The 23,941-nt window shown below is 51.3% G+C and overlaps 1 protein-coding gene and 1 non-coding gene across 5 annotated transcripts in view; both read right to left on the bottom strand.

The window, feature by feature from the left end:
* The window catches only part of TMEM181 (transmembrane protein 181), a 68,570-nt gene extending 44,870 nt beyond the window's left edge, over positions 1 to 23,700 (bottom strand). The window contains exons 1-2 of one of the 4 annotated variants that reach the window (XM_059401355.1): positions 4,467 to 4,536; positions 3,139 to 3,250 (exon numbers count right to left, since the gene is read on the bottom strand). In XM_059401355.1, the coding sequence (XP_059257338.1) occupies positions 3,139 to 3,158 (20 nt within the window). In that variant the 5' untranslated portion in view covers positions 3,159 to 3,250; positions 4,467 to 4,536. Of the gene's footprint in view, positions 1 to 3,138; positions 3,254 to 4,466; positions 4,566 to 23,360 lie in introns of those variants that run through there. The other 3 variants (XM_059401356.1, XM_059401354.1, XM_059401357.1) reach the window with 3 other exon arrangements.
* On the bottom strand, positions 21,417 to 21,523 carry LOC132018824 (U6 spliceosomal RNA). Its single transcript, XR_009404606.1, has one exon. It is a non-coding gene; the product is annotated as a U6 spliceosomal RNA (small nuclear RNA).
* Positions 23,701 to 23,941: the final 241 nt, after the last annotated feature.

Genomic DNA, 23,941 nt, shown 5'->3' with positions numbered 1-23,941 from the left:
GAGAGGGAAGCAGGCTCCCTGCTGAGCAGAGAGCCCGATGCGGGACTCGATCCCAGGACCCTGAGATCATGACCTGAGCCGAAGGCAGCGGCTTAATCCACTGAGCCACCCAGGCGCCCGTCTTTTCATGTTTTTATGGCCCTGACCTTTGCACTCTGGGTCTGGGAACTGGCCAGAGCAGCTCCAAGCAAGTGCCTTCCCCTGGCACATACCCTCAGTCAGTCCCCTGTTGGCCCAATGGAAGGCCAGTGTCACCATCAGAGCCGCCGAGCCTCCAGCACTGCTAGAGCCAACATTACTTTCCCACTAGACACCTGCCCTCCCACGCAGGCCCCATAAGAGTTAATAAAACAGCACTAGAGACAAGCTGTGGGGGAGGCACCCGCTCAATGAGTCCCTTCGTGGGCCTGAAGCAGAATGATCCTGAAACGGACAGACTTGGCTGAGCAAAGAATGCGAGAAAACACCTCAGGGCGCTTTCAGCACTGTGGTTGGAGATGGACAGAATCTGCCTTTTGCAACCCTCCGTGACAGCCAGCACCTGCAGGAAGGCAGGAGGGAACAGCAGCCAGGAGGCCCAAGCACTTCTATAAATACATACTTTATCTGGCCTCATCAAGTCACGATACAGTAGGTAGGTAAGACTGAAAATATTACTGTTATCCCAGATTTTGCTACTTGTTCAACTCGTTCCCAGATTTCCCACTCTAGAACCAAAAAACCAGCATCTGGCCAGTGGGAAGGGACTTTCAATCTCTCGGTGCATTCTCATGTTTTAAGCAAAGATTTTGTTTTTCTTTCATAATCTGTATAAAAATAATCTCTTCTCCCGTGGTCCAAAGCGCTGGCCTGGTGCCTGTCAGCCTGGCTTCAGATCCTGGCTCCCTCTCTCGTGAGGCAGACGACTGTGGGCAAGCTAGGTGACTCTCCGGGCCCCAGCATCCTCCTCTGTAAATCAGAGACAAGCAGAATGCCCCCAGGGTCGTTGGGGGACACAGATGAAAGCATGATGAGCCCAGGACAGTACGGTAAGCATACAGGAAGAACTCAGTCAGGTTCATTACAGTAGTAAGGTTGTGCGTTTCCCCCTCCCATTTTTTCTTAAAAAAAAAAAAAAAAAAAAAAATCTTCATCCTACCTGTATCTGAGGATCTGCTGCTATGTAGCATCTCCCCTCATCCAGCTCAGAACTCACCCAATTGAAGAAAAGGGCAGTTGTCCCTCCCTAAGCACCTACTTGGGACAGCAAGGTGCTGTCCTGCAAGGCAGGTATTACCCACCCTTTGACATCCGGGAATACGGAGGCCCAGGGAGGCCTTTGCTGCTGAGGTCGCAGCTGGCAGGAGGTGCAGGTGGGGTGGGAACGCCCAGGAACAGAGGTGGAAAGGAGGCCCACCCCTCTCTCTCTCTCTCTCTCTCTTTCTTTGGCTCCCTCGCCAAAATCTTCCCGTTTTGAACCTACCACTGAATGGGTTTTGAGAAGAAAAAACTCTAAGGCAAAGAACAGAATAAGAACGCTGAAATTCCAATCAGTGAAATACAGTGACTATATCTGAATTCATCCAAATTTTAAGCTTGAATATATTACAAACAACTTCATTACCTATTCAAAAATGCCATTATGCAAACAATCAAGGCCCAACAACCTTGATATGTATTTTAATGAACACTGTGCCCCTCTACCCTCCTAAAGGAACCGTGAATTCACGTGGATCCTTGCCACGCTGCAAGCCCCGTGACTCACACCCAGGACTGTGACATTTGGGCCACCAAATACCCTTCCTGGGGCAAAGAGAACAAGGAAGCAGGCCACACGCCGGTCAGCGCGGGCAAGGTGCCAGCCAAGGGCAGCGCCCTGGCCCTGCTCCAGGCAGTGCATCCGGTGGTGAAGAGCCCGGGGTCCGACGGCGGACTGCGGGGCTGCAGCAGGAGGACCCGCCGCGAGCCACTCTCCTTCTCATGACCGCCACTCCCTGAACTGCCAAACGCCCAAAACCAAGGGGGCCCCCGGCCCAGGGCTGCGGTGGTAACTCAGCGAGCTATGACACGAAAGCCCTTGCAAGTGCCCCATCATGGCCAGCTGCTGCGAGCGTTCACGTCACGAACGTGGGCTCTGGAGCCAACTGCTCCGGCTAAAGTCTCAGCTCTGTGATGTACTGTGACCTAGAGAAACTCACGTGACTTCTCTGCACCTCAGTGTTGTCATCTGTCGTACGGGAATGCTAAAAGAAACTTCTTCACAGGGAGGGTCGTTGTGAGGATTCCATGAAATGACATACATAAGGCGCTCACAGCGGTATCTGGCACAGGGTAAATACTTATTTTTTATTAGCTCTAGATATCTTCTTGGTTCAAAAAATAAATAAATAAAGGTTCCTAAGGGACGCAATCTTAAAAAACTGTCATTTCAAGAATAGGATACTGACCCAGACCTTGTGTCCCCTCAAACATGGGGACACTTGAGGGTCTGGGACACTAGAAACCACAACAAGGTTTGTGCTTATTTGTCTGTGCCACCCCTTCACTGCTGGCAGAAGGGGAACCTACTTAATGCGCTCAGCACTTACATGCACCCAGGATGAAAGGGGCACCCCTAAAAGGCACTCTTTCACAACTGGTTGCAAATATCAAGCAGCACACACAGAACCCCGCCCTCTGCCAGCCTGCAGGGAAAGGCAAGGGCAAAGCAACAAATGAACTGAGAAATCCCAATGATGACGTGTAGCACTGCAGCTCAAAAGCAAGGCATGGTAGCCAGTGTCCGAGACCCGCCTGCCCTGCACTACACCGTCCTCTCCTCCTGAACCCCCAGCACCGGGCCCTTGCCTGGCACGATGAGAAAAGGAGCAGAGTTCGCGGGAAGCGTCAGTGTACAGCTTCTAAGAACCAGGAACTCTTCACCCAGACTGGTTCGATAGCGATCTCTCCTGCCCTTTAAAAAAAAAAAAAATAGGCTGGGCCGCTTGTGAGCAGGGAGGTCAGGGAGGTCCAGCAGGGAAGTGACAGCGCCACTGACCTGCCCCAGCCCCCACCGGCTAAGCCCTGAGCCTCCAGGCGGCTCATTTCCCCTCGGCTCTCCCCCACCGCTTTTTCTCTCTGGCTTCTCTTCCTGCTCCGGTCCCTTCCCAGCTTTCTCACCGTGGGATTCTCGGTGGCATCTGGCAACAAGAGCACTTGTTCTCGTGGCCTCTGTTCCAGAGTCACAACTGGCCACAACTCCAGAAGGCATCTTCAGGCTCATTCCAGCACGCTGCTGACAGACACCACGAAGGAATGGTACCCCAGAGTTGTACAGCGCCCGTAATGCCAACCCCCCTCTGCCTGGGGTATAATTTAAAGAAAGACCTTTAAAACACCCACATTTCATGCCACCCTGGCTTCCTCTGCTGAAGTGAATAACCGAAGTCAGAAACTTCTGAGGTCGCAGGAGGAAAAAGCTTTCCTCCATCACATGTGTCTGCATCCTGGCAACACCCTCTGATCGGCCCTCTGCCCAGTCAGAGAAATCGGCAGCTGTCCCAAGCAAACCGCTCAGCCTCCGCGACCCCAAACACACGGAGACTCACACAGCCCATCTGAAGGTTGCGGGCAACCGTGGGAAGCTGCCTCCCCCGCCTCCCGCCGCAGACACAGCTCCACGCAGCAGAGCCTCCAGGCCGTCCTTCTCTGTGACTTCTGACTTTTTGCAACTCATGCACTAAACTTTTTAAAAAACGTTTTCTCTTTCTTTTCCCGGATGTCCCCAGGGAGTCACCCAGGTGACTGTGCTGCGTCAAAGGCAAGCTTTAAGGATGGCGTCTATGGGGCCCTGGACAGGTTTTTCCACTTAAAATCCCTGAACTTCACAGAGGAAATAAGGCCCAAAGTCAGCAAATTAAAACTCATAAAACTCGGTGTCCCGGAGATCTAAAGGGGCTGTGGCAGGCTCCCAACGTGCCAACATCATCAAAAAGCCACCGGGAAGCACCTCTCTTTACCCTGGGCTGGGCTGGATGGGGGAGAGCCGAGTGGGGGTGCTCTGGGTGCCTTTAACAGAGAGGTGATGAGTAGGGTCCCCGGCGAGGCTGGGCGCCACCGCCCTTCCAGCCGAGAGGGTGGGCCCCGGGCAGCCCCAGGAAAGGCGGTGAGGGGGCTCCGGGAGGCACGTTCCTGTAGGACGGGGGTCACCGGTTCTCCAGGGCGAGCAGGGCCAGAGCTGGCCTCGAAGGGCCCTCCTGAGGCTCCCTCTGGCCGAGACCCGTCCCGGACCCCGACCCCGTCTCCACTGGCCGCGCCGAGCCACCCCCGCGGAGCCCCCTGCAGGGTTCCCTCCGCGGGGTCCCGAGCTCCACGTGGGCGGAGGGCCCGGCGTCGGGGTTCCCGGCAGCTGGACGCGGAGCCCCAACTCCGGGCCCGGGAGCCGAGGTGGGGGGAACCCCGGCCCGACCCGCCTCGCCCGCCCGCCCGCCCGCCCGCCCGGCACTCACGGTTCCATCGCGGCGCCCCGGCCCTCGGCTCCGGCCCGCGCCCCGAGCCCGCCCCGCGCCGCGCGGTCCCCGCGACAGCCACAGCCGCAGCCGGAGCGACAGCGGCCCGGGAGCAGCCGGCTCCGGGGAACTCGTCAGAGCGCGACGCGCCGCCGGCGTCACGTGCGCGGAAGCGGGAGCGCGGCGGCGGGAGGGGCGGGGGCGGCGGGAGCGGGGGGAGGGGGGGGCGGGCGCGGGGGGGGCCGGGGGCCGAAGCGAGCGGGGGGTGCGGCCGGGGCGCGGGGCAGCGACAGGGCGGGCTCTGCCTCCCCTCAGACCCCGCTCACTGGCTCCACCGGAGGGATCCCGCGTCGCGTCTGCCTCGCCTGCGCCCCAGGAGCACGACGCGGCCCGAGCGGGGGGGTGGGCTCAGTCCAGGGTTCACGAACGGATTGAATGAATGAATGAATGGCTTGACTTACTGCTTGTCCCTTGCTGAGGAGACAGCACATTAAAACATTCCCTCTGGCTTCCAGGGCATCTTAATCAGGGCTTTAAGAATGATCACAGGAGACCATGAATGCCCTACAGTTGTGCAAAAGACACTATGGGTGTCTGCATTCTGCAGGGGAGAAGAGCTTTAACTTTCCAAATTCTCAAAAAGGTTTGTGACCCAAAGAGCTTAAAAGCTGGAGCAAACCTCTGACACCCCCAAGGGATGCCAAGAGAGCTTTCCAGGCTCTTTCTGGTAGTTTCTGCAAACCTTTTCTAGACTAGAGCTACCACAGCGTGCAGATTTTCCATCAGGGATGCAAACACCGTCCCTCAGGAAGCAGGAGGTGTGGATCCCATGCCCCCCATCCCACAGAGCTGAAAACATAATCGATGGTGCGAATCCGGGTCCTGCTAAGGCGCTGAATAGGAGCAAGTATCAGGGGCCAATCCTGTCGCAGTTCTTTTTACAGTGACCAGATCAGCTGACCAAAAGCACTTTCCTGACCTAAGATCTTGGCTCACAGTCATCAGTTTCTGTGATCAAGAACAGAGGAGAGGCATTTCCAAGATTTGGGATATTTCCCAAATATTTCCAAGATTCTCTATGAAGCATTTGTCAAAATGTCCCCTGTGCCCTGTGCCCTTATTGCTATGGATTTAAAGTCAGTCTGAATGGGGGAAATAGACTTCAAGTTTTCTTCCTCATGTTTCCTTGTTCAAGCACTAAGCTCCCCACAAGCTCATTGGTATTGGCAGAAAGATACCACCACAAGTAGCATTCCGTTCCCGCCCTCGACAAACTTACAGGCAAAGTCAGTTACCAAAACTAAGTGTGACAAGCACAGATTGCCACAGTGGCCCTGAGGAAGGGCACTTCACTCTCTAGGGGTGGGGTTGTGTGGGAGAGGAGAGGCAATGCCGTTTGGGTTGATCTCCAAGCGGGAGGGGCTTGAAGACCACCGACCGGATACCAAGTAATAATGATAAATTCCATTACCATCCTGAATCCTAAACCACACCCCTTAATGAAATGATAACAAAAGATTATTCCTCTGACTCTTTTCATAGATGCTTGGAGGAAAAGGGGTCTTCACGGCAACAAGGCCAGGGAACATAAACCAGTGCCTAATGTCCAGCATCACTTCAAGCCTTCTTTTTCTCATTTAGGTGTTCTTCCAACATTAACTGAGCAGTCAGTGTGCGCTACACACTTCCCTCAGTTCTGGAGGGTGAAGGACACAGCCAGCAAACCGATAATAACTGAATAGCGACACAGTTACAACCGTGACAGAAAAGGGATAGAGGGGCACGGTGACAGTGTCTATGATGAGGGGAAAGGTCCCCAACAAATTCCGGGGCTTCGAGATAGCCTGTCTAACCTGTCCACCATCCCTCACAGGAAATTTCCTCCAGTCACTTCCAGGTCCGCTCCTCGGAGCCTCTGTTCAGCAAGTTTCCTCACTAAGCTCAGAACGGGGCACACTTCAGGTGAGGTCTGTATCAGCCTCAGAAGGAGCTGGTATCTGGTAGCTTCCACCCACTCAGTTCACAATTCCATTCTACTGACACCCCCCTGGGATCTCCGTTCAGGACCACGCTGTCCAGAGACAAGAACCAGCAACTACTGACCACCTGCAAAGCCTAAGCTCTGAGCCAATGAACTCTCTCAGCAGCTTGATGAGTTATTCGTGGTCATTACCCTCATTTTGCAGAGAGGAGAGGGAGGCCTTAAAGAGGTTACGTGCTTTTCTCAGGGACTACTGGCGAGAACCTGTATGACCTGGCCCCAGGCTCATGCTCTTCTCTGATGTTGGTGTCCCAAGTGCTGAAGAATGCGATGTGGTCCGAGCAACCAGCAAAGGCCAGGAGCATACAGGCCATTAGATATATATATATAGTCACTCTGACCTCAAAGGCTCTCAGCCCACATTTATCAACTTTGTTCTTATTTTAAAAGCCTTCTTCTAAAATCCATATGCACAATGTTTCACAGCATTTCCCAGTAATCCCACTTAATTGGGAGATTGGACCCGTGGGTATATATGTATTTGAAACCTAGCCTTGCTTCAAAAAGGATCAAAGTATCAGAAATTAGATTGGTCTAATTAGAAAAACCCTTACTAATACCGGACGTTTAATTTCATTTTCACCTTTTTTTTTTTTTTAAGATTTAGTCTATTTATTTGAGAGAGGGACAGCGAACAAAAGCAGGAGGAGCAGAAGGCAGGGAGAGAGGGGGAAGAAGACTCCCTGCTGAGCAAGGAGCCCAATGTGGGACTCGATCCCAGGACCCTGGGATCATGACCTGAACTGAAGGTGAACACTTCACCAACTGAGCCACCCAAGTGCCGTTCATTTCATTTTCTAAGGGCCAACAAACCATCCCTTTAAATCATTTTCTCCAGAACTGAACCAAAGTCAAGTCATTGGCTGCCTCCTTGCTGTTTTTTGAGGCTGATGGCAACATCTCAAGGGGCCTACCTGCAAATGCTCTTGACACCCCAGGAGACAAATCCAGGGGACTCGAATTCACTTCCTAATATAACAATGAACATGGTCTAGCACTCTGTAGACAGACCATGGTGATCTCTTTACATCTCATTAATAAGAATCAGTAATGGCTAACATCGGGTGCTCATGATCTCGCTGGGCCAGGAGTTAAACAGGAAGGAAACCAAGGGCGGACTGCAGCTCTCTCGAACCCTTTGTGTTAGGCGCTCAGGCTGTTGTAACAAAATACCGTAGGCTGACTGGCTTCCACAACACGTTTTTTCCCACAGTTCTAGAAGCTACAAGTCCAAGATAAGGTTCTGGTTGATTTCCTTTCTGGTGAGGACTCTCTTCCTGGCTTGCAGACAGCCACCTTCTGGCTGTGTCCTCATGTGACCTTTCCTTGATGAGTGTGTGTGTGTGTGTGTGTGTGTGAGAGAGAGAGAGAGAGAGACAAAGACAGAGACAGAGACAGAAAGAGAGCAGGAGCTCTCTGGCATCTCTTCTAATAAAGATGCCAATCCCATCAGATCAGGGCCCCACCCTTATGACCTCCTTAAACCTAATTACTTCCTTATTCCAAATTCAGCTGCAGTGGGAGGTTTAGGGCTTCAAAATATGAGTGAGAGCTGAGGGATGGGGGGGGGGCACAAACATTCATTCTCTAACACCCCTAAATGGAAGATTTCTCAAAAAAGAAAACTGCCCTATTTGTGCCCTGGGATGCCTGGGTGGCTCAGTCATTAAGCGTCTGTCTTCAGCTCAGGTCATGGTCCCAGGGTCCTGGGATCAAGCCCCGCGTTGGGCTCCCTGCTCGGTGGGAAGCCTGCTTCTCCCTCTCCCACTCTCCCTGCTTGTGTTTCCTCTCTTGTTGTGTCTCTCTCCATCAAATAAATAAATAAAATCTTTAAAAAAGAATTTTTCTGTGGGTATTCTCTATGGGCAAATGTTTCTGTGACTTGTTCCCCATAACCGGCTGCCTGGACCCACGTGCACACAGGCAGGTTCAGGAATATTGTTGGTGAGACTCGTGCTATGCAAATGACCTCGGGAGCCTGGTTGTTTGAAATGTACTCTCTGGCCTCCAGGTCAGAACTGACCCTTCTGTTCTGGACGTCAAGAGCTACAAATCTTGTCTCGCGTCCTGTCCTGCTCCTGGCGGGGCTGTTCCTCTGGAATGGAATCTAGGGAAGGGAGGCAGACACACATAGCCCAGGCTTCCTGGAGATACAGAAACATGATAACACGGGAGTGCAGCTCGTTCCAAACTGCATTCAGACAAACAAAATTTCATTTTAAACCCTGTTATTGCCCTGATAAATATATGGTATTTATGGGGATGGTGCGTGGGCAGTCTCACTGGAGGGGAGGACCTCTGCCCAGGTCTCTCCAGCGGGACCCCAGCCCGGCTCGTCTCCACGGGGCTTCCCCAGCTGCCAAGGCTGGATGTCATAAATATGCAATATGATGTAACTTTGCCTTGTTCTCATCTATTGCCTGTTATTACCTTCATCTATGCGTGGATTCCTTTCCTCTTCTGTTTCTACTAGGTTTCTACAATAATAATAATAATGATGATGATGTTTTGTTTCCTTCTTGAAACTGATACACAGCTGTTGGGGGTTAGGAATCCAGGTGCAATTAACGGGGTCCTTTGGCTCAGGTGTCCATTGAGGCTGTAGACACGTAGACACCGTGTCGCCTGGGGCTGAAGTTATCCTCAAGACTAGCGGGGGCAGGCTCCGACTCCACCACGCTCATGCTCGTGCTTCTGGGTAGCATCTCGTGCCTTCTGGGCCATTGCCTTGCCACCTGGGGCTTCCACAGGGCACCTTCTCGTGTGACAGCTTTGCTTCATCCGCGGGAGTGACAAGAACCAGAGAGTCAAGGCAAGACAGAAGTCACGTAATCTCACAAGGGACATCTCACTGCGTTTACTCTACTCTTTAGAAGCAAATCCCAGGTCCAGCCAACACTCAAGAGGTGGGGATTGCGCAAGGTTGTGAGGGACGCGGGGGTCCCCGGGGGCCGCTGCAGATGGCACCTGCCATGCTGCCTTCAAACAGTAGGCTACTGTCTCTCACCGTGCTGGGTGCTGACGAGCTCAGATGGGTGGTTCTTTCTGGGGGTCTCCCTGGTGAATGCAGTCATGGGGCGTCTGGGGCTGCAGTCATACAGGTTGACTGGATTGGACATCCTACATGCATCTCGCGCAGGTCTGGTGCCTGAGCTGGGACGGCTGGAAAGCAGGCAGCCAGCCAGGCAGTCTTGCCCAAGCGGCTCTTCCCAGCGCTAGCGCGGGTCCCCTCACAGGTCTTAGGGAAGTCGGACCACGAACATATGGCTGGTTTCTCCTAGAATGGCGACTCTGAGCCACCAAAGCAGAAGCTGTAAGACTTCCTGTGACCTGGCCTGAGGCGTCACTCAGCGTTGCTACCCCCACATTCTGTTGGTAAAAGGACGTCAGAGCCAGCCCAGATCCAAGGGAAAGAGACAACACACGAGCACGAACCCTGGGAGGAATGGTCCTCTGGGTACCATCTCTGGGACTAGCTTGCACAGTCTCGCTACATGATGCTCGTTTCCTCCCTGCTCTTCATCTCCAAAGGGGAGATAACTGCGTGGAACTCTCGGTGTCACCATGAAGTTCACTACTAGTAAGGAGTTGACACACGCTCTCTCTCTCTATCCTCGTAGCACCACTGAAACAAATGCCCTCTTTCTCCTTGGGACCCGTGGGTTTCTGGTACTTGCGATAATGAAGCACAGTGAGCAGCAGCAGAAACACTCTGCCTGAGCCCATCCCTGCCCTCGCACAGGCTCGCAGGGCACAGCCCTTTCTCACTGGGCCCGCGGCTTCCACTCCCTGGGAATTCGTGTCCAGCATACCAATACCCTGCACCTTCTCTTTCCTTGCTAATTTAGAATTTTCCAAGTATCAGTCTCAATTTACTGAACTGAAACCTGCCTTCCATTTTATCCCGAGCATCTGAGGGGGACCGCATGAACCAGACTGACGCCATCTTGAACTGATCCGCCATGATGACCAGTCTGTGTCCTGAACCTTTGAGCAGAGCAGCCCCCCTCCAATTCTTTCGTTTAACCACACCCTTAAGTACACCCCGAGGCTAGGCATCCTCATTCTGTCCCAGAGATAACGGCCAAGCCGCACACCTGTTGTCAAGCTCTGTCTTCCCAGCTCGTCCCCCACATGTACTCCCAGCCTCGGGGGCTACAAAAGCCGTGGGTCTTAGGGGAGCTAGGCCATCTACTGTCTTATGATGCCCAAGGTATGCTTCTGTCCGGAAGGTCCCCTTAAAAAAACCACTCCTCCTCAAGCCAGGATTGTCAGCCTTTTTCTTCAGCCTCTGGAGGCTGTTGTGCAGAGACCTCCCTTTCGCGAAACAAGTACCATTCCAATAGCATCCCCTGTGACTTCCCTGTGCGCCTTTATTTGTCCTCCTCTTTCCAGGGCCCGGCACCAAGCCTGGTGCCGAAAGACACCCAACACGTTCCTGAAGGAAGGACAGAGGACTGGCAACATACCCGTGTGTTTTCTCAGAGTTCAGAGGCTGGGGGACATCTGTCCATGGGAGAAAAGGCCAGGAGCTGCCCGGGCAGTGAGTGTGTCATTTGGAGGTGGGAAGCTGTGTGTGCACTTACTCCTGCGAGGTCGCCTCTCCTTGCTGGTCCCGGTTTTCCTAAGACTCTTCTAGTTTGGGTCCTGAAAGCCCGGATCCCCGGGGCCCTGCCATCCCAGGCAAACCAGGACAGTTGGTTCCGCTACTTCCGGCCTGCATGTCTTCTACAAGGTACTGGGCAAAACTGTCTTCATGTTCAAGAATATCTTAGCTTGCTTCCCCCCCAAAACAGAATCTGAGGCAAGAGTTTCCATGTGAACTTCATGGGAAGCAGGTATGACCCCAAGGAGGCTTGGAGACAGCATGGAGACCGGGGCTCAGGAGAGTACATTCAAGGGAGGGCAAGCTGTCCCCGGCTTCACAATCAACACATCAAGTCGTCTGTCTTGCAGGATAGTTCCAGAGAGACTGCAAAACGGTCTGTTGGTTCTATCCTGTCAATCTGTGTCCTGTGGGCCGGAGTCTGGCCTACACATCTGGGTGATACTCCGGGCCCCTATAAGCAGCCCCTGGGGAGCCTGCGCCTGCGGGCACCAGTCCAGCCGATGTGCGGCGAACGAGCCGCCCCCATCGGTCGGCGGTGGGGCAGAGGCGGTCGAGGCCAGGAACCATGTGAACCTTTATCAGGATGACTGGGGTGGGGAAGCCAGGCACAGGCCTTGGGGGGGGGGGGGAGAATGTGAGCAGGGCCCGGGGGCTCTGGGGATATGGATGGATCCAGTATGAGGAGGCAGAGAAAGTTTGAAACCATTGTTGCAAACACGGGGGAAATGAGCATCCTGGAAAAGCTAGCAGGATTCTTGGGCTTTGTGGAGGCCCCAGCTGAGGTGTTTGAGTGCATATTAACGGTGACTTCCACTAAGGCCTGCCTGGTGGTGATTTCCTCCTGCAATCGAGCAGGGTAAGCACGGAGAAGGGAGCTCGGGCATCGATCAAAGACCCCGGGCTCCCAGGCAGCCAGGACAAAAGGACAGAGGAACAAATTAGTTTAGGACAATGGTCTCAAAATTTGTTGAAGTCAGGATCACTCGAAGAGCTTTCAAAAGGCCCAATACCCAGGCTGAACCCCAAACCAATTAAATCAGAATCCGAAGTAGGGCTTGGACATGGTCACTGTTACAGCTCTCCAAAGGATCCCAGTGTGCAGCAGGCTTGGTAACCAGTGGTCTAGGGCCCTGGCAAGAGATTAGAAACCCACGCTGAATTGGTTCCAGCTCCTTCCTGAGATCCAGAGGCATTTTTGCCCTTTGATTCTGTAAATTATCTCTGTATCTTTGTAATAAATTCCTTCTTTTTGGCTGAAAGTAATACTTGCAATTAATAGTCTTTTTTTAAAAAAGATTTTGTTTATTTATTATTTCAGAGATAGAGAGAGCATGCGCGGGGAGAGAGGGCAGAAGGAGAGGGACAAGCAGACTCCGTACTGAGTGCAGACCTGACGTGGGGCTCGATCCCACGACCTTTGGATCATGACCAGAGCTGAAACCGAGAGTAAGACGCTTAACCGACAGAGTCACCCTGGCACCCCGCAGTCAACAGTCTTAAACGCTGTTGTACCCTATCTCTGAAAAGCGACAGTGAATGCCTCTAGGTGTCCCTGACATTGCCCTCACCATGAGAACTACCGCAAAGTTGGCGTTCCTAAAGGACCAGTGTTTGATTTTGCATTTCACCCTGCAGGACACTGAGGATGGACGGCCATGGGAAGAATGCCAGGTCTGGAGCTTCTCGACCACTCATCACTGAGCTGTAGATGTGCTCGCCCTTCCCAAATGGACTTTTAAGTAATCTCTGTCGGCCTGGGTCAAAATTAAAGGCCCTCCTCACCCGAGATCATGGGGCTTCAGGCCGGAAAGGCTGGACAGCTAACCTGGCACTTGGCCCACACTCCATGTCCTGCTTCACCCCACTGCACACACGTCCACACAGCACTTACACCACACCCCATGCACGCCACACACATACCATACAGCACACGCATACACACAAACCACACACACACCATACACACACCATACACATACCACAGAAACACAAACAGATCATCCACACACACACAGACCATATACCCACGCCTACACACACACACACGCACACACACACACATACACGCACACACCCCACACATTTTCCTAACCTGAACTTCATAAAGGTCAGGTAACTTGGGTGACACTGGGAGGACTGTAGTCCCCTCTGCCAGGGAAGCTATCCCTGGGCCACCCCCTTCAGGCACAGCCCCACTCTCACTCTGTGGTCATGGTTTTAGAGCCAGGAGGGATCTGAGACCATTCTCTGAGATGTGCGGACCTGACCTCCACGATGGTGGCAACAGAACCAAGCCAAGACTCAGTCCCCCTGACTCTCGCTCATCAGTCAGCTGCTAGTTTAGAGAACATTCGGAGGGAATCTGAAGCCACAGCCTTGCATCAACACGCAGGCAGCACCGACCAAGGAGAGCCTGGTAGGGGTGGAGTTGTGTCCCCAAAAGATGCTGAAGTCTTGACCCCCAGTGCCTGTGACAGTGGTCTTCTTTAGAAATGGGGTCTTTGCAGATGATCAAGATGAGGTCAAATGTGGGCCCTGGTCCACTAGGACTGGTGTCCTTACGACAAGGGGAAAACTGGATGCGGAGACAGATGGAGAGTGAGGGAAGACAGAGAGCGGCCGTGCAGGAGCCAAGGAATAGCTGAGCCCCTGAAGCTGCCAGGGAGGCCAGGACAGGCCCTGCCCTCACAGCCTGGGAATGAAGCAGCCTGCCGACAGCTTGATCTCGGACTTCTGGCCTCCAGAACCAGGAGACACAAAACATCTGCCGTGTAAGCTGCTCGGTTTGTGGTCCGGTGTCAACGCAGGCCTAGGAGACAAACACAGAGTCCCCGGCTTCCCCGTGTCAAGCTTCAGGTGTCCTGTCCCAGCTCGGAGGCCTGTCCTCCTCTGACACATGAGGCTCTTCTACTCCGAGAACCGAGTCGTCGCTGCAGCAGAACGAGGACGGCCCCAGAGAACCTTCGGTGGCTTTGCTCCCAGGAAATGAACATCTTCACTTTTTCCTCTCGATTCAGAGGAACATGCAGCTAGTTTTAAAGAAAAAAGAGCAAAAACTCTGCTGCCTGAGCCGAAGCTCTGCTCACAGGAAGGCACAGGTTAAAATAATTAATCTTCCGTGACCCACCAGAAAGAACACTGACGTGTGAACAGCGAGTCTGCTGTTTGGACCACGGGCGCCATACACGTACCAGCGGCTAGTTCAAGGCCTTCGGGATGCCCCTTAAGCCCAGGATTGTACCACCTGGAAACACCAAGTGATAAAACACCATGGACTGGGTCTGCTGGTATTATATAGTAATCGATCTTTTTTTTTTTTTTTTTAAAGATTTTATTTATTTATTTGACAGAGAGAAATCACAAGTAGGCAGAGAGGCAGGCAGAGAGAGAGAGAGAGGAGGAAGCAGGCTCCCTGCTGAGCAGTGAGCCCGATGCGAGACTCGATCCCAGGACCCTGAGATCATGACTTGAGCCGAAGGCAGCGGCTTAACCACTGAGCCACCCAGGCGCCCGAGTAATCGATCTTTTCAATGTTAAAACAACCTTGAGTTCCATGGCACGAGGTCCACTTGTTGGTAATGGTGTATAATCCCTTTTTTATAATCCTATCGCTGGATTCAGTTTGCTAGCTTTTTGTATTGTTTGAGAACTGTTCTATGTCCATGAGAGAGACTGATCTGGGGATTTCTTGTGATGTCCTTAGCTTGGCATCACGGTAATAGTGTCTCTTTTAGAATTTATCGGGACCAACACTTATCTAATGGCATTCCCTTATGGTCCTTTCTTTTTCTGTGAGGTGGATAGCAATGTTCCCTCTTTTATTCCTGATTTTAGTAATCTGCATCTTCTTTTTTTGGTCGGTCTAACTAAAGGTCTATCAAACCAGCTGACCTTTCCATAGAACCAAATGTCCATTTTATTCATCTTCCCTATTTTTCTTAAATTAATCTTCACCATAATCTTTATTATTGTTTTCCTTCTCCTTGCTTTGTTTTTTTTAAATATTTTTAAATTATTTATTTGACAGATAGAGACAGTGAGAGGGAACACAAGCAGAGGGAGTAGGAGAGGGAGAAGCAGGCCTCTCACTGAGCAGGGAGACTGACACGGGACTCAATCCTAGGACCCTAGAACCATGACCCGAGCCAAAGGCAGACGCTTAAAGACTGAGCCACCCAAGTGCCCCTCTTCTGCTTGTTTTGAGTTTTCTTTTCTTCTCCAGTGTTTTAAAGTGAAGGTTAAGTATTGATTTGAGCTCTTACTTCTTGTTTAATGTGGGCATATATGGCTATAACTTTCCCTCTAAGCACTGTTAGATGCATGCCAGGTGTTCTGGTATACGGTGTCTTCATTTCATTCATCTCAAAATCCTAATTTCCTTTGTGATTTGTCTTTTGCCAGTAGGTATTTAGGAGTGTGTTGTTTAATTTCCACATATGGGGGGTTTCCCAAGTGTCTTCTTTTAATTGCTGTCTGATTTCATTCCAGGGTTGTTGGAGAACTTTGTTTGATTTCAGTCCTTTTAAATTTATTACATCTTTTCTCAAGGACGATTATATGATCTATTCTGGAGAATGTTCCATATGTATTCTGCTCTTCTTGGGCACAGTATTCTGTGGATTTCTACTAGGTCTACTTGGTTTATATTGATGTTCAAGTCTTCCATTTCTTTGTCAATCTCCTGGCTAGTTTTTCTATCCATCACTGAAAGTGAGTATCGAAGATTCCAACTATTATTTTTGAATTTTCTACTTTTCCCTTCAATTCTATTAGTCTTTGCTCCATGTATTTTGGGCTCTGTTGTTCGTTGCATATAAGTTTACTGTTGTAAACTTATCTTCCTAGTGGATCGATCTTCCTAATGGATTGATCTTTCTATCAACATAGAATATCCCTCTTTATCTCTAGTAACGTGTTTTGTTTTAGAAGTTATTTTACCTGATAGTGGTCTAGTCACACCAGCTTTTCTAAGTTTGCTGTTTGCACGATATATCTTTTTCTCTCCTTTTACTTTCAACCCATTTGTAACTTAGAATCTAAAGTGTGTTTTCTGTAGATAGGTATAAAGGGATCTTGTTTATTACCCCATGTGACAACTTCTGCCTTGTTATTGATAGAGCTGGAGCTATGTCTGCCGTTTTACTTCTTATCTTCTCTGTGTCTCATGTCCTTTTCGTTCCTCTCATCTTCCTTTACTGTTCTCTTTTGCATTAATGGAATATTTTCTATTGTAAGTTTTATTATCTTTAATAATTTCCTGCTATATATTTAGTCATTTTCCTGGTGGTGGCTCCAAAGCAACCACTGCCCAGCAAGCAGTTTTACTGGGAGCTCGCATGAACTCTTCAGTTCATAGCTTCTACCTATTAAACTTTGGGCAAATATGCCTGCCTGTAATTTAGTGAGATGTCTTCTGTGCTCTCTCCTCCATTCATGCTTCTAATGTAGCAAATGTTAGTTGAGCACCTATTGTGTGATGTAGTTTGTAGCAGGTGCTCATGACAGAGACGGGTAAGACATTACCTTACCACAAAGAAGAGGGCTAGGGGACCCTCGGGGCAGAAAACAATTAAAGAGGGGACTTATGTTGCTCAGCTGCAGAAGGGGGGAGCAGAGAACCCCCAAGGGCAGCAACAGTTTGGAATCGCTTATAGTCAGGGGGTTTGCCATGTCTATGGCTAGCAGGTGTTGAGCACTGTTTCACAGGTATACATAGCAGGCAGACTCCAAATAGCTAAAAATATGCATCACGGGGTCTATGTAGAGCAACTGGTTATGTAAGAATTTGAGATAGGCACCCATAGGAGTGAGTTAGGCACTTGCTATGAAATAAGTTAAGAACCAAACAACATGGGAACCAACATACAGGGACCATCCTTAACTCCTTTATATGACAATACGGTAGGGGAAGAAGGCAGACCAATACATGCTGAAGAAGACAGTGTGGTTGCACCCATGGGGACAAGAGAGGGTAACTGCAGGAACAAGAACCCAGAACAAGGGAGAGCAAAGCAGTCAAAAGTTGTGGGGGAGGGGTGCTGCCCTGGGAGGACCACATGAAGTCATGGGTATGTCTGAGGGCACCTGACCTGTTCTGGTGCCCACTGCTGGCCCCTTGTACATGTGTTTGCTTAGGTCCTTGGTCCAGGGCCCTTCTGGGACCTATATCTTGTTCCAAATAGAAAGTCAGCCTTCCTCACTGAGCCAGATTTGTACATAACTCTACGCTTTCAAGTTCAATGAAATTATTTTTCTACCTTTGAAGAGATGAAGATAAAGAAGCTAGTTCTAAAATTCTATCTCCTCAGAGATACCTACCCTTTGCTCCCGCCAACAAAGACACAAAAGACAGAGAGAGAGAGAGAGATCAGTACTCTAATTACAATGACTTGTCCCCAGTAACTTGAAAACAAGAAGAAAAGTTAGCCAGCTGAAACATTAACATTAAAATCAGTACAGATGGGTCAGGTCAGATGGGTCATTCACATTAAAGCCAGTACATATATGCAGGTTTGCCTTAAATGGAAAAAGTGGTTCTCAGACCTTTAAATCTGCCTGTCACCTGAACAGATGCATTCACCTAAAAAGGGAGGTTGGCCAGCCTACAGGTGTGGGAAAAGCCCAGGTGATTGTTGACAGTGGCCACTGGGCTTTGTATAGGGGAGGAGCCTTAATTTCTGGTGTTCCTACGCTGATGCCAAGCGTGTCCCGCTGAGACGGATGCATCAGGCTCTGCCAGCTTCATGCTCTTAAACATTCCACTTGCCGCTCTTGGATTCTCCATCCTGACTGAGATCCATCCCAGGCAATGAAATCAGAGTTCTCGAGGGTAGGGCCGGGGCGTTTGTATTTCTAAAAGTTCCCCCACGTGGTTCTGATGTGCAGCTAGAATTGAGAGTCCCTGATCTGGTTGTTTCCCAGGGCTGTGATGCCATGCCCACCGTTATCGGCTGGGTCTGTACCAGCCAATTACATAAACTGGCATTCTGATTCTGTACATTCATCCAGAGCTTAGTTAATGAGAAACCTTCCCTGAGAACAGGTCCTTCCCTCTCAGTGCGCTGGCGAAGATAGGCCAGCAAGACTGAGAGCTAGCCCCCGAACCTGATGAACTCACCAAGGTGATAAAACGTTACTTCCAAAAGTCATTTTGGGGGGAGGACACCACTGGCATCCCTTTCCTGGCCAAGAAAACTCAAGCCCATCTTCGTTGTTCCTATATTTTATTATCTTTGAAGAATTTATTTATTTATTTGCGAGAGAGAACAAATAAACAGTGAGGAGGGGCAGAGGCAGAGAGAGAAGCTGACGTCCCCTGAGGAGGGAGCCCGATGCGGGGCTGGATCCGAGGACCCCAGCATCATGACATGAGACAGAGGCAGATGCGTAACCAACTGAGCCACCCAGGCGCCCCATTGTTTCTGTGTTTTAGAGAGGTAAAGTAATAACACAAGAAACAAAGTTGGGTTGGCAAAATGGACAATCACAAATTCTCCAAGAACTGGGCTCTAAAGGAACTGTATCTATCGTCCATTGTTCTTGAGCTGCGGAGATTTCATGGGCGTGGCTGACTGCCTGCTCCGCGTCTGTTCCCCACACCCTCTTCGTAGCAGCCCTCCAGCTGGGCTCTGCGGTCTCCCTCTCCCTTGAGGACATGGGCCTTGGGGGAATTTGTTTCCATCCTCAGCTCCTGGGATGCTCTGATTTGCCTCAGGCTATTCCCATCCCTGGGACTCAAGAAAGAGCAAGGGCCCTGATGTCACCAATGAGACACACGAGTGGGTTGTGACCAGCCCCCAGATCAAGAAGCAAAATATCACCTGCAGCCAGAAAGCCCTTTCCTGCCCCCTTCCACTCACTCGTCCCTCAAGGGTGACCACTATCCCGATTTCCAACACAGTCATTTTTGCCTGTTTTATACTTCTTTTTATGTAAGTAGAATCCAACAGTGTATACTCTGTGTCTGGCTTCTTTTGCTCACATTATATGTGTGAGAGAGACTCACTTTTATTGTGTGGAGCTGTAAGTTGTTTACCTTCATGGCTGTAGGGTATGATGGAATAAGCCAAACTTACCCATATTCTATTGTTGATGAGCGTTTGGCTGGTTTCCAGTTTAGAATTATAGTGAATTGTGCTGCTATGAACATTCTAGTCCTTGTCTATCGAGGACACATGCACGCATTTCTGCAGGGTAAATGCCTAAGAAGGGTTGCTGGACTGAAGGGAATGTATACATTCCATTTTAGGAGCTAGAGCCAAATGGCCTTCCATAGCCCCACATTGGACCGGACCGATTTTCCCTCCACTCTACAGTATGAATCTTCCATGTCCTTGTCAACACATCTGTCTTCGCTGTTAACCATTTTGGTGGTGGGCAGAGATGAGATTCAAGGAGTCTTGCCGCAGGCTTCAAGCTATCCCTTCTCATTTAGGTGAAGCCCGCCCGTTCTCCCCATGAACATGAATGAGAAGCAATAGATGAAATGATTACTAGGAACTAATTGAGACCAATGGCCACCAGGTTAAAACAAAAGGACTTGACGACACCATTAAGCTGCTGGATCAACAAACAGCTCAATCCATTACCTCCAGGCTGCTTTGCTCTGTTTACATTAGAAAGCACCTTCCAGGCTCTTTTCAAAAACCCTTGAGCCTACCACATCCTTCCTTCATTTTCTGATGTGGAAACTGATCACCAGTGAAATAGAACCGTTACTCCAAGGCCAGGAAGTTAGCAAAGGTTAGACTTGAGACGGAGACCCAGGATTTCAGACCCAGCTCTGCCACCTATATCACGCCACCACCCCCTCCCCAGCAGGAAAACCTCTCAGTTTGGGCAAATGACGGCAAGCCCTCTGATCACATAGGCGCCATTTATCAATGATGCCAAACCACAGAGCTAATATGCCAATCGCCGTTCCAGCTAACGGAGGGACCAACCATCTTTTGCAAACAGGCATTAGCTGCTGTCTCCTTGCTGCACCCTGTTCCGAGGAAATTGTCAGCCACATGGGCAAGGCCCAGTCCTCCTGGAGAAAAGAGACTGCTGCTTTTAAGTCACAAGTCACTAATGAGGACACGAAGACAGTGAGAAAAGCAGGAGCAGAAATTATAGTAGCAAGTGCTTCTTCCAGCGACGCAGACACAGGAGCTGTAACTATCAGCTTCCCAACTTGGAAACCCAAGAAAATTTCGCCTAGTTTTGTAAAGGGACAACCCACTGATATAAAAATTCAATGGAGCAATGGAACGCAGTTCAAAGACCTAAAGCATCTTTTCAACGATAAACCAGTCTTTGTGATTCAGCCTAACTGCTCTGCCAACACACCATATCGTAAATCATTCTGTAGCCGCCTTGTCCTCGTGGCAGCAGGGCAGACAGAATTCATCACTTTCCCCCTCCAACCATGGTAAATTCATGGTCTTCAACATCCAGACCAATGAATGGAGTTGCTCCAGAGCACAGGTTCAGATGCTTGCAGTAGGACCGGCCGCCAGACTGCTCCTGTCACTCCCCCACCACTTAAAACTCTTCAATGGCTTCACACTGGAATTCTAATGAAATTCATAGGTCCTGGTCTAGCGTTCAAGGCTCTCTCTGTCCCAGGCCTGTCTATTTCTCTGCCCGTGCTGGTCTTCTTCCTATTCCTTGAACATGCCATAGTCCCCTCCTTTTCCCGTGGTTTCAGTTTCCATGGCCGCTTCAGAAGCAGCCAGTCCCCCTTCTGCTATGTGGATCAGCAGGTCAACCAGCCTTGTGCTACCTCACAACGCCCACATCATCAATCTCGCTCCATCTCACCACGTAGGCATTTCATAGTCTCATCCTATCACGAGAAGAAGAGTGAGTACAGGGGCACGGGGGGGTGCTCTGTCAGGTAGGCATCTGACTCCTAATATCGGCTCAGGTCATGGTCTCATGGGTCATGAGAGCGAGCCCCTCGGTGTCAGGCTCCATGCTCAGCAGGGAATCTGCTTGAAGGTTCTCTCCCTCTGCCCCTCCCCCCACTGGCACATGCGTGTGCAGGCGCTCTCTCTCTCTCTCAAATAAATAAATAAATCTTAAAAAAAAAAAGGAGGGTGAGTATAGTACAGTAAGCTATTCCAAGAGAGACCACATTCACACAATCTTATTACGTAATTACACTTGTTCTATTTTATTATTAGTTGTTAACCTCTTACTGTGCCTAATTTATAAATTATACTTTACCACAGGTAGGTATAGGAAAAACCATAATATATCTCAGATTCAGTATTATCTGTGGTTTCAGGCATCCACGGGGGCCTTTTTTTTTTCTTTGAATAAGTAATGCTTCGCGAATTTGCGTGTCATCCTTGCGCAGGGGCCGTGCTAATCCTCTCTGTATCGTTCCAATTTCAGTATACGTGCTGCCGAAGCGAGCACCAACTGGGGCCTTGGAACATAACCCCTGCAGCAAAGGAGGGACTACGGTACCACGTTTTTATGGCCTCAGGGACTTTGGGCTTGTAATTCTTCTTCTGGAACTTTCTGCCCCAGCTCATTGGCTAGCGAGCAAGTCATTCTTCATTTCCAGTCAAGCGTCCAAGAGCCTTCTCTGACCAGTGTCTCTGAAGTAGCACCCCCCCTCACTCTTTATCATGGCACTTAGTCTATTATCTTCCAAGTGCGATGGGTACTCACTCGTTTATTGCCTGTAAGCTCCATGACACCAGGGACCCTGTATTTCCACCCCCTAGAATGGCAGCAGGAACACAGGAGGTCTTCAGTGACTGTTGGTTGGATAGATGGGTGAATGAATAAAGGATAAGCCAGTCGTGGATTAACCAGTGGTGTGGCTTTGTTCTCTTCTCTGCTACCTGAATTAAGACCATCTAGATATTCACTAGATCTTTTGTCAAAGAAATGTTCCCAAGACAATAAAACACAGAGAAAAAAACAGAGTGGGAGGAAACTAGTGGGAAAGGAGACAGGAATATACATTAAACATAAGATTTAAAACTATCTCTGTTTTGTCTGTTTTTTACCATACTGTCGGGTATCCTAGGAGCCTTCATGAGGCTGACTGTGAAGTCCATCCCGAGCCACACAATAGAATCTTGGGATTACGTATATTTTTAAATGGGCTTTTCCTTTTTTTGTGACCAATATATTGGTCAGCCACTGGGAAGCCACAGGACTTTTGAAAAGATCTGGTAAGTGTGATACATGGTTGTCTGAGCGCATGCATGACTATTAGGGTTCGCTGTATAAAAAGGAGTATTCCCCACTTCAGAGACAGCTGTGCAATCAACTGCCCATCCGCAAGCCTAGGGCGAGTAGTCCAGCATCACTAGAACTGTCACCTTCCCCAAACCTTCTAGTTTAAGCTCCCCATGTCACAGAGGAGGAAGCATGCAGAGCAGAGTTAGCAGATAACTTTCTCATATCACGGACCTAGTGAGGAGTAAGGTCGACCTCAGCCGGAGACTCCAGACTCCAGACTCCAGACTGGGTCCCTTCATGACGCCACAACACATCGGCTAAGCCCAGCCATGAGCGAAGGAGCCGGTTTCCCAACAGAACCGCGAAACACAGGAAGGGGCTGGCCTCCTGCTGCGAGAGTCTGCAACCTCCAGGCTCACCTTGGCCACACGGAGAGGGCGACAGAGACAAGCCCAAACCAACAACTCGTCGGGGCGCGTGCGGAACCATGACCCCCACAGCATCTTCACCCAGGTGCGGTTCAGCCCAGACGCGTCTGCCTCCAGCGCTCAGGACCACCCCAGCCGCCGAGATTTTCATCAAAGCCTGAGGGCCCCGGTACCTCAAAAGAGAGGCCAGGGCCCGCCCTGCCTGACGCTGGAGGGGGAGTGATCTTCTCCCCAAACCAGTGCTCAGCAAGGCCTGAAGCCCGTGGGGGCGGTAGGCGCGCGGGTGGGGAGGTAGGAGGAGGTGACAGGAAGGGAGGGAGGAGCAAAGCGGGACGAATGCCCGTGGGTCCCCGTCTCCGGATTTGAGAATCTCGGCTCAGGTTTCTAGGGAATGGAAAACAGCTCTTCACCCCAGCTCTCCGGCCGGCCACAGCCAGAACCCACAGACCAGCTCCCTCTCCGCCGCTCCCGGGGCTCGACACTCGCAGGGGGAAGGGGCGGCCCAGGGGCGGGACCCCGCAGGCGGGCAGCGCACGGGGGTCTGGGAGTAGGGCTGCGGGGGCGGCCCGAAGCCCCGGGTCGACGCCCCCTCCCCGCAGCCCGGCCCGCCGGCGCCCGCCCGCCCCTACCTGTAGTAGCGGTCATCTTTGAAAGGCGTGAGGTCCTCCTTCAGCTCTCGGTACGCCTCCTGGAGTCGCTTGCACAGGTGCTTGAGCTCGCTGCAGAGCGGGGGCTCGAAGGCAGGGTACTCGGCGTCCATGCCCGCACCGCGCCTGCCCTCCCGGCGCCGAGCCCGGCGTCCCCTCCTCCCGCCGCTCCGCCCTTTGTACTGCTCCTTCGGCCCTCTCTCTTCCAGCTCCGGGGATCGGGGGCTGCCGGCGCACTGGGCGGGACCGAGGAGGAGGAGGAGCAGGTGGCGGGGGAAGTGGGAAGGGGGCGCGGAGGAAGGGGGGCGCGGAGGAAGGGGGCGGGGCGCGCTCAGGGCGCCGCCGCGAGATGCGGGGAGCGGAGCCTGTCGGGGTGCGGATGGGGTCCGCCCCGGAGCCACGCGGGCCTAAGGAGAGGACGGTGCCGCGCCCATCAGCCGCCGCCCAGGGAGAAGGAGCCGGAGCGGGGGGTGGGGGGGCGGGGGGGAATCCAACACAAGGTCATCAGACGCCCAGGACAAACATATGAAGGGCCACCCTCGCTCCTGCTCGTACTGGGAAAA

Source organism: Mustela nigripes, chromosome 5 (genome assembly GCF_022355385.1).
Source record: "Mustela nigripes isolate SB6536 chromosome 5, MUSNIG.SB6536, whole genome shotgun sequence".
Lineage (NCBI taxonomy): Eukaryota > Metazoa > Chordata > Mammalia > Carnivora > Mustelidae > Mustela > Mustela nigripes.
The sequence above is the reverse complement of the archived record's forward strand: the minus strand, read 5'-3'. Positions and strand labels throughout refer to the sequence as shown.